Here is an 11,633-nt window from a genome sequence, read left to right on the forward strand (position 1 = left end):
TTCTGAGTCGATCTGAGCATGTTCGTCCGTCCGTCCGTCTGTTGAAATCACGCTAACTTCCGAACGAAACAAGCTATCGACTTGAAACTTGGCACAAGTAATTGTTATTGATGTAGGTCAGTTGGTATTGCAAATGGGCCATATCGGTGCACTTTTACGTATAGCCCCCATATAAACGGACCCCCAAATTTGGCTTTCGATTGCTCTAAAAGAAGTAAATTTCATCCGATCCGGCTGAAATTTGGTACATGATGTTAGTATATGGTCTCTAACAACCATGCAAAAATTGGTCCACATCGGTGCATAATTATATATAGCCCCCATATAAACCGATCCCCAGATTTGGCTTGCGGAGCCTCTAAGAGAAACAAATTTCATCCGATCCGGCTGAAATTTGGTACATGCTGTTGGTATATGTTCTCTAATGACCATGCAAAAATTGGTCCACATCGACCCATAATTATATATAGCCCCCATATAAACCGATCCCCAGATTTGACCTCCGGAGCCTCTTAGAGGAGCAAATTTCATCCGATCCGGTTGAAATTTGGTACGTGGTGTTAGTATATGGTCTCTAACAAACACGCAAGAATTGGTCCATATCGGTCCATAATTATATATAGCCCCCATATGAACCGTTCCCTAGATTTGATCTCCGGAGCCTCTTGGAGGAGCAAAATTCATCCGATCTGGTTGAAATTTGCAACGTGGTGTTAGTATAAGGCCGCTAATAACCATGCCAAAATTGGTCCATATCGGTCTATAGTTATATATAGCCGATCCCTAATCACACAAAAATTGGTCCATATCGGTTCATAATCATGGTTGCCACTCGAGCCAAAAATAATCTACCAAAATTTTATTGTTATAGAAAACATTGTCAAAATGTTATTTATATAGAAAATTTTGTCAAAATTTTATTTCTATAGAAAATTTTGACAAAATTTTATTTCTATAGAAAATTTTGTCAAAATTTTATTTCTATAGAAAATTTTGTCAAAATTTTATTTCTATAGAAAATTTAGTCAAAATTTTACTTCTATAGAAAATGTTGTCAAAATTTTATTTCTAATCGGCCCTTTTGTAGTTTAATATGTATGGACTATATGGTATATATTACGTTGTTAGGAAATTTTATGATACCTTGCCATCGGCTTCAGTAGACGTTTCTACGCAATCCATGGTGGAGGGTACATAAGCTTCGGTCTGGCCGAACTTACGGCCGTATATACTTGTTGAATTTTCAATAGGTTAAAAAGTGTTTCAAAGACAGCTACAAGTTAATAAAATTTTGGATAGTTTAAATAAAATTATTATAATTTTATTTTTATTATTTTTTCATACTTATTTCTATAAATAAAAATACTATTTTCAATCAAACAGTCTACACAGATTCTTTGTACTCTTACAACATCTAAGGTGCTTAAAAACAAAATTTAACAAAAAAAATTCTTCTTTCGAAACGAGATCTCTTTTTTTACAAAATATGTTTTGCCAATTTGGAAAAAAAACAAACAAAAATTAATTATAACTTAAAGTATTTGGAACGTTTCAGCGCTATCCAAGTCAATGCTAGGAAACCCAGCATACCCCACGCTGAACTATTTTGATTATGGCCATTACCTATTTTCTCTTGAATCCATTTGGAATGATAGGAAATATCGGTATAAACCGATATGCTGTCGGTACCCATGTTAAAGCTCATCAAACCCAATAATTTGTTATCAACAAATAGAGGAGAACCCTCATCGGAGAGTAGCATGGGCACAGAGGTTTTCATGCAAAACATACCGGGACCATATATTGGGCCATATTGCTGTTTGCATTCTTTATCATCCACTTGGCTGGCATCCAAAAACATTAAGGGATTCAAGAAAAGGCCCTAGAAGAAGGAAAATTTTTGGTTTAATATTTTTTATTTGTCTGAGAGAAATTTCATCTATACCCTACCTCTTGTGTTTTCAACCAGGTGGTAACCTTATATTTCTTATCACTCTTATTGTCATACCAGTTAGTGTTGTGCGGTTGCAAAGTAATCGGTTTTATGTGTTCACTCATTTCGGGTATATCTCTTTCCAACATTAGTATGGCCAAATTGTCACGTAGCTTTTCGGCATCAAAAGTTGCCGGCTGATAACTGTGTGTCACACTATAAATCAATGTTTGCTCATGCTGTTGATAACGTGTCATAGAGCCCAAAACCACTTTTAATTCGGATGGATGATAAGGCTTATTGTCATCATAACTGCAAATAGAGATAAATGCATTTTTAGTATATTATGCACATTTAGTATATTAACCTATTACTTTGCCTCTTCAAATGAAGTAATACTTAAAAATTATATAATAAATTAATCTGCAAAAAAAAAAAGAAACAAAAGTTGCCAGAATCCGCCTATATGGTAAAAGTTGGAAAAAAATTCTACCAAAATACTACCAAACAAAAAAATCTTCTGTAGAAAATTTTGTCAAAATTTTATTTCTATAGAAAATTTTGTCAAAATTTTATTTCTATCGAAAATTTTGTCAAAAATTTTTTTCTATAGAAAATTTTGTCAAAATTTTCTTTCTATAGCAAATTTTGTCAAAATTTTCTTTCTATAGCCAATTTTCTAATGAATTTAATTTTATAAAAAATTTTGTCAAAATTTTATTTCTATAGAAAATTCTGCCAAAATTCTAAAATTGTATTTTTATAGAGGATTTTATCAAAATGTTATTTCTGTAGAAAATTTTGTCAAAATTGTATTTCTATAGAAAATTTTGTAGAAATTGTATTTCTATAGAAAATTTTGTCAAAATTTTATTTCTATAGAAAATTTTGTCAAAATTTTATTTCTATGGAAAATTTTGCCAAAATTTTGTTTCTATAGAATATTTGTCAAAATTTTATTTCTATAGAAAATTTTGTCAAAATTTTATTTCTATAGAAAATTTTCTCAAAATTTTTTTTCTGTAGACAATTTTCTCAAAATTTTATTTCTGTAGACAATTTTGTCAAAATTTTATTTCTATAGAAAATTTTCTCAAAATTTTATTTCTAACGAAAATTTTATCAAAATGTTATTTGTATAGAAAATTTTGTCAACATTATATTTCTGTAGAAAATTTTGTCAAAATTTTATCTCTATAGAAAATTTTATTTCAATAAGAAATTGTGTCAATTTTTTTAATAGAAAATTTTGTCAAAATTTTATTTCTATAGAAAATTTTGTCCAAATTTTATTTCTAACGAAAATTTTGTCAAAATTTTGTTTTATAGAAAATTTTATTTCTAAGGAAAATTTTGTCAAATTTGTATTTCTATAGAAAATTTTTCATAATTTTATTTCTATAGAAAATTTTTCATAACTTTATTTCTTTAGAAATTTTTTATTTTGTCAAAATTTTATTTCTATAGAAAATTTTGTCAAAATTTTATTTCTACAGAAAATTTTGTCAACATTTTATTTCTTTAGAAAATTTTGTCAAAATTTTATCTTTATAGAAAATTTTGTCAAATTTGTATCTTTATAGAAAATTGATCTTTATAGAAATTAATTAATTCGGGTTTCTTTAACCGAGAAAATCCGACTATCAACAAACCTCGGTCTTTTATACAAACAGATGGACTAATAAATACAAACAGATGGACTAAAAGACACTAGAATAATCAAAAAACCGGGTTATTTCGCAGTTTTAAAAACCTCGACTTTTTCCAAAACCGTTTGACAATAGTTTTTGAAATATAATAACCGGTTTCATTAAAACACGTAAGTTGGAAAGGAAAATTTATTTGTATTGTCACAAAATATCAACGAAAAATAGAAATTCGATAATTTATTAAAATTATCGAATTTCTATTGTTACCCTTCATATTTGGGAAGGGTTTTAATTGCAGTTTATTAAAATGCCCATATGTATTTATCTAAAGTTGACATTAATTGTCAATAAAAATATAAAAACAAGTATATACAGCAGTAAATTCGGCCGGGCCGAATTTTAAATACCCACCACCATGAATCAAATATGATAGTTTTCTTTGAAAACTCTTCGTCGTAGTGGGTACCATTTGCTACTCACGTATTTGTTATCTTAAAATACCTCCAGAATTTCAAACAAATCGGCTAGAAAACATAGTCTCTAGACGCCCAAGAAGTAAAAATCGAGAGATCAGTCTATATGAGGGTTATACCAAAAAATGGACCGATATACCTAAATTTCGGCACACTTATTTGTTGTCCAAAAATACCCCTAGATTTCGAATTTCAGGCAAATCGGGTAATAAATACAGTTTATAGAAGCTCAAGAAATTCAGGCAAAGCGGATGGTAAATATAGTTTCTAGAAGCCCAAGAAGCAAAATCGGGAGATCGGTCTATATGGGGGCTATACCAAAAAATTTACCAATGGGCACCATTTTCGGCACACCTTTTTATGGTCCCAAAAGAACTGTAGATTTTAAATTTCAGGAAAATCGGATAGAAAATATAGTTTCTAGAAGCCCAAGAAGCAAAATCGGGAGATCAGTCTCTATGGGGGCTATATCAAAACATGGACCGATGAGCACCATTTTCGGCACACCTTTTTATGGTCCTCAAATACCTCTAGATTTCCAATTTCAGGCAAATCGGATGGTAAATATAGTTTCTAGAAGCCCTAGAAACAAAATCGGGATATCGGCCTATATGGGGGCTATACCAAAACATGGACCGATGGGAACCATTTTCGGCACACCTTTTTATGGTCCTCAAATATCTCTATATTTCCAATTTCAGGCAAATTGGATAAAAACTACGGTTTTTATAGGCCCAAGACTCCAAATCGGAAGGTTGGTTTATATGGGGGCTATATCAAAACATGGACCGATACGGACCATTTTCGACTCACCTCTTTATGGTCCCAAAATACCTCTAGATTTTCAATTTCATACAAATCGGGTAGAAAATACTGTTTCTAGACGCGCAAGAAGCAAAATCGGGAGATCGGTCTATATGGGGGCTATACCAAAACATGGACCGATACGGACCATCTTCGACACACCTCCTTATGGTCCTAAAATACCTCTAGATTTTCAATTTCAGACAAATCGGCTAGAAAATACTGTTTCTAGACGCCTAAGAAGCAAAATCGGGAGATCGGTCTATATTGGGGCTATACCAAAACATGGACCGATACGGACCATTTTCGAGACATCTCTTTATGGTCCCAAAATACCTCTAGATTTCCAATTTGAGGTAAATGGGATGGTAAATATAGTTTCTAGACGCCCAAGAAGCAAAATCGGTAGATCGGTCTATATGGGGGCTATATCAAAACATGGACCGATACGAACCATTTTCGACAACCTTCTTTTGGTCCAAAAATACCTCTAGATTTTCAATTTCAGACTAATCGGATAGAAAATACTGTTTCTAGACGCCTAAGAAGCAAAATCGGGAGATCGGTCTATATGGGGGCTATACCAAAACATGGACTGATACGGACCATTTTCGACACACGTCTTCATGGTCCAAAAATACCTCTGGATTTCCAATTTCAGGCAAATCTGATAAAAACTACGGTTTTTATAGGCCCAAGACCCCAAATCGGGAGGTCGTTTTATATGGGGACTATATCAAAACTTGGACCGATATAGCCCATCTTCGAACTTGACCTGCCTGCAAACAAAAAACTAATCTGTGCCAAATTTGGGGACGATAGGGCCATTATTGAAGGCTGTAGCGTGATTACAACAGACAGACAGACAGACAGACAGACGGACAGACGGACATGCTTATATCGTCTTAGAATTTCTCCCTGATCAAGAATATATATACTTTATATAGTCGGAAATCGATATTTCGATGTGTTACAAACGGAATGACAAACTTATTATACCCCCGTCACCATTTTATGGTGATGGGTATAATAATAAAATAAGCCTATTGTTAAGCCCTTAAAAACACCAGTTCTTCCGGTCCACCGAAAATGGCATATTCACAAAAACCGACAAAAATCGGTGTAAGATAATAAACCGGTCCACCGGGTTTGATCTCTCTAACAAACACTCGGATGTCCTAATTCGGGGACAAGAACAAACAAATACTGGCAAAAATGATCTTAGTACAAGCATACTGGCATACTTTCTGCATACTTTTAGGAGCTTGGAAAATTTTACTTGATTTAAAAGGCTTTTAATATAAAAGCAATTACAATTATAACCAGTGTTGCCAGTTTTTTTCTGGCTTTTGTCCCCAAATTAGGACGCTGTCGTCCCCAAATTAATGAAGAGTCCCCATAAAAAACACCAATACATTTTTGAGAAATTTTTTAAGAAAAAAAGAAGAAATAAGCTATGCGGTAGTAAAAATTGTAAATTTAGTGCCATAAAATCAACATTGTCTTCCAAATGTTGGAGAAATGAAAATGGAAAATTTACTTCTAAATACTCAAGTAATAAAATTGGGCGGTAGATAAATATGAAGGTGAACCATCTTCATGTGGGATATATTTCCCAAATCAGTGATGAACAATGATTACAGGAGAAAATTAAGTGACTAGTTCTCAAGAAATGATTCCACAATTGTAGAAAAATGTCTCAAGTGAGCTAGGTTAGGTTAGGTAAAAGTGACAGCCCGATTAAATTTCAGGCTCACTTAGACTATTCAGTCCATTGTGATACCACATTTAACTAAAAGTACCTATTACATATGGGCACTTCTAGTCTTAACCACTGAACCTTCGCTATTATTTACTTTTGTGGAATAGAGAATAAATTCCACAAAAGTAAATAAGTCAAGTGAGCTAGTAAAATTATATTTTATGCTTTGGCCCCCAAAATTAAATACTGCATCCATTTCTAGTTCAAATGCTTTATATGTAACCTGATTTATTATACTGAACCCATTTCAAAAATAAAATCCCTACAAAAATCTCCAAATTTATGGAAATTCCCCACGCAATCTCCAAGTCCCCAACTCAAAATGTTCATCCCCAACCACGAAAAAATTATCCCCAATTTGGGGGAAAATCCCCCACACTGATTACAACATAAGAAGTTTTCGGAAACGAAAGATTGAATTGAATCTGTAAATTCGCCACCAATTATTATCTACACTTTCTCAAAACCCTGGACATGTCTTTCGCTTTTATTGTACTTACTTATATACACAGCTTGCCGTTGTCAAAACTACTGATGGAGCAATCAATGCCCCGGAACACATATGACCGACCCCATATTGTTGATCCTTTTCCTTTAAACGTATGGATGCATGATATTTCGTATTGTTGATCGATGCCTCTGTGCCATTCAAATCATTTCGATAATATAGAATGCGATCTGCATATGAATCCAATTGGGTTTCACCTGAAATAAAACACGGGTTAATGTCGTTAATGGAAATCTTACAAAAAAAAATAATTGCTAAAATTTTAAATTTAATTGTAGAATATATTGATTGGGAAATATCTTTAAAGTTTGAAACGAAGCTCATATACCATCCTTCGTCAAACACTCTACAGACCGAACTGAAAGCTTTGATATCTAATACACACAAAACAAGTTAGTAAATTAGAAAGTTGGCCGGGGCCGACTATATCATACCCCAAAATTTGTGAAAATCGGAAAATATATTTATGTAAGAGCTATATGTAAGTCTAACTACGATCGGGTAATATATAAAATTTTTAAATTAATAAATAAGAGCATTATACCCAAATTTGGGAAAATCTAGCGATCCGTATATATGTGAGCTATATCTAAATCTGAACTGATTTGGATGATATTTTCCAGGTTTGCTTGATAACACAAAAGGTTACCTTGGGCCAAATTTGTATAAGATCGGTTAATAAATAAGGCTATTATGGTCAGAAATAAGGTTAATTTTTCAAAATCGGACGCTACATATGTATGGAAGCTATATCTAAATCTAAACCGATTTGGATGATATTTTGTAGATTTGGTTAATACCACTAACCCTCAGTTTGTGCTAAATTTGTGCGAATACGGATGATAAATAAGGGTTTTATGGCCACATTTGGGAAAATCGGGTGATACATATATATGGGAGCTATAGCTAAATCTGAACCGATTTGGATGATATTTTGCACATATAGTCAATAATGTAGAATATAAGGGTAAGCCAGCTTTGAGTAAGTTCGGTTGATAAATAAGGGTTTTATGGCCAAATTTGGGAAAATCGGGCGATACATATATATGGGAGCTATAGCTAAATCTGAACCGATTTCTATGATTTTTTGCACATATAATAAGTGCTATAGAATATTAGATTTAACCAACTTTGAGTACGATCGGTTTGTAAATAAGGGGTTTATGGCTAAATTTGGGAAAATCGGGCAATACATATATATGGGAGTTATAGCTAAATCAGAACCGATTTCGATGATTTTTTGCACATATAGTCAGTACTGTAGAATATTAGGGTAAGACAGCTTTGAGTAAGATCGGTTGATAAATAAGGGTTTTATGGCCAAATTTGGGAAAATCGGGCGATACATATATATGGGAGCTAAATCTGAACCGATTTCGATGATTTTTTGCACAAATAGTCAGTACTGTAGAATATTAGGGTAAGCCAGCTTTGAGTAAGATCGGTTGATAAATAAGGGTTTTATGGCCAAATTTGGGAAAATCGGGCGATACATATATATGGAATCTATAGCTAAGTCTGAACTGATTTCGATGATTTTTTGCACATATATAGTAAGTGCTATAGAAGATTAGATTTAGCAAACTTTGAGTAAGATCCGTTGATAAATAAGGTGTTTAGAGCTAAATTTGGGAAAATCGGGCGATACATATATATGGGAGCTATAGCTAAATCCGGAACCGATTTCGATTAAATTTTGCACACTTAAAGGGTGATAAATTAGATTACTTTATGGTAAATTTGACGCCCATCGGTTCCTAAAGGAGAGCAATCTGATCCCATTTATCGAAATCGGGCGATACATATATATGACAGCTATATCTAAATTTGATCCGATTTTTTCCGAATTCAATAGCGTTCGTCCCTGTGCCAATAAAAATCAAAATCGGTTACTAATTGCGATCGGAATCCTGCGAACAACAAAATTATGAACGGACGGACAGACGGACGGAGGGACACCAAGAGCTAGATCGACTCCGGAGGTGATTCTGAGTCGATCGGTCTATATTTTATGGAGTCTAAAATCAATATTTCTGATAGGAACATTTTTTTTGGCAGATTAAAGTTATTATTCCCTAACCACTATGTGGTTTTGGGGTATAAAAATACTTCACTCCGAAAGGAAATTTTAGACCAACAAAGTTTTCTTTTATAGGAAAATATATCCCTTTAATGTAAATGCAGTGAAACCTCTGAGAAGTAGACAACCATGGTCGCCTATATTTTGTCTGAGAAGTAGACACCCATGGTCGCCTATATTTTGTCCATATTTTGGAGGTGTCCAGTTACACAGAAAAAAATTTATCCAACAATTTTCCATTTAATATTATAATTGAAATTTAAAAAAATATTCAATTAAAAATTCAATTGATTCAAGAAATTTTTTAATTGAAATAAATATCAATCACAAAAATTAATAGTATCAATTAAATTTTTAATTGACTTTCAATTAATTTTTTAACTGATACTATAATTTCTGTGATTGAAGACATTTCAATTAAACAATTAATTGGATCTATTAATTTCGTGATTGAATCAGAAAAAAAAATTTTTGTATGTATGAGACGTTAATTTTAATGTGTTAACATAGCAAACATCCCCAGACAACTGTATACTTTTAGGAGGTGTCCGTTTTTACAGTGTCCAAGTTTGAGAGGTTTCACTGTAAATTTTTGATTATGATACCCGTTTTCACGTTTATCTCCCACGAACTTTGGTTAGCCTGAAGAAAATAACTTTAAAATTACGATCCTCAGAAAAGAAATTAAGTTTTGTTTTTTTTCATGCCTGCTTTTAGGCGCTTGATTAAACTCAACTTTCTTTGTTCAAAACTAAATGACTCCTCACATCTGTTAATAGAAAATTTCCCATCATTGTACTTCAACTACCTCTTTCTATAAGTGGTAATTTTTCCCAGAAAAGAAATTAAGTTTCGTTTTTTAATGCCTACTTTTAGGCGCTAGATTAAACTCAATTTTCTTTGCTCAAACTAAATGACGTGAGGCGTCTGTTAATAGAAACTTTCTAATCATTTTACAGTAGAGTACTTCAACTACCACATTTTCCAAGTAGTCATTTTTCCAACTGATTATTTTTTTATAATAAAATCCAGTTAGTTGTGATAATATTCCGAACGATTGAAATATAATCACATATACGAAATCGTAAAACTCAAGTGCAACTAAGAACATTCGATAATATTCCCCAATCATTTATCTATGGAGTATCCCTGGCAACAAACTTGGGAATAATTGACAACGACCTTAACATTGGCTCTAAACAAAGAACATTTTTTTTCAGCAAAAAAATAGAACACAAAATAAAAAGTAAACAAATATTAAATAAACTTATCACCATGCATTGTTGTTGTTTTTGTTGTTCAGAAAAAATAAAAACAAAATCTAAAATTTTAATTAAAGCTACCGAAAAAGCGTGGAAAGGTGGTACGGTGGGAATTTTGGAAATATGTACCTGAATATCATTCGATTTATTTTTATTTTTATACCCCCCAAAATACGAATGGTAGGCCTTATCGGTTGCCAAGTTGTTTAAATATCAACTTCATGGGGGGTAAGTGAATATTGTCAAATTTAGTATTATCTTTAAAATAAAAACGTTTAAAATTAAAGATAATAAAAAAGGGGAATAGAAAAATGAAACAACAACATAGTCAGTAATGGGAAACTTCATAGAAATTTTGTTTTAAAAAGAAATATATTCATATCGAAAATTTCTTAAAAAATTTTTATTTAAAACTATATATAAGATAATTTTATATAGATATAATTTTTATAAATTAATTTTATACATTTTCTCAATTTTATTTCAAGGCTGTCAGATTTTTTCGAGAAAGATCCGCAAAATTTGGAAAGTATATCCCCAAAAAATCGCCAACTGAAATATTTTCCCCATGAAGTATCTCCAAACAAAAATGCATATTTGCGACAAATATATTCCATTTTGTAGAGATTCAAATTTTTTAAAAAATTTTATACATTTTCTATTTTCATTTGTTTTGTTTTGTTATTGTTGGTTTTGTTCTTTAAGCATTGTTGTTGTTTTTTATTTCAGCTTAAAACCATACATTGACTAAACTACAAGAGTAGCTTAACCAACAGAGGAAAAGAATGTTTGTCAAATTTATTTGGGCAAAGCCCTATAGACTGCAAGATGGTTGGATGGACGCAAGATGGTTGGATGGACGCACGTTTTCTATTTTATTACACGGTTGCCAGAATTTTTCGAGAGAGATCCCCAAAATTTCGAAAGTATATCCACAAAACATCCCCAGCTGAAATATTTTTCCCTGTGAAAAATCCCCATAGAAAAATGCCTATAATAATATTTTTTGCGACAAATATATTTCATGTTCCCCGTCTAAAATACCATCTTGCTCTTGAAACATGTTTGAAGTGATTATATTCCTATTATATTCAGTGATCATATTCATATTAAATTTTGCGTCTGGTGGAAATAGCCCCAAACCTCGGGTTTATCCCCAGAT

General features: G+C 32.3%; 1 protein-coding gene across 1 annotated transcript in view; it reads right to left on the reverse strand.

The window, feature by feature from the left end:
* Positions 1-1,299: 1,299 nt before the first annotated feature.
* LOC142232046 (vitellin-degrading protease) overlaps positions 1,300-11,633 on the reverse strand; it is a 15,921-nt gene continuing 5,587 nt past the window's right edge. The window contains exons 2-4 of the mRNA XM_075302750.1: positions 7,122-7,326; positions 1,951-2,245; positions 1,300-1,882 (exon numbers count right to left, since the gene is read on the reverse strand). Coding sequence (XP_075158865.1) covers positions 1,526-1,882; positions 1,951-2,245; positions 7,122-7,326 — 857 coding nt within the window. The 3' untranslated portion in view covers positions 1,300-1,525. The remainder of the gene's footprint in view (positions 1,883-1,950; positions 2,246-7,121; positions 7,327-11,633) is intronic.

The sequence above is a fragment of the Haematobia irritans genome, chromosome 3 (assembly GCF_050003625.1).
Source record: "Haematobia irritans isolate KBUSLIRL chromosome 3, ASM5000362v1, whole genome shotgun sequence".
Classification (NCBI taxonomy): Eukaryota; Metazoa; Arthropoda; class Insecta; order Diptera; family Muscidae; genus Haematobia; species Haematobia irritans.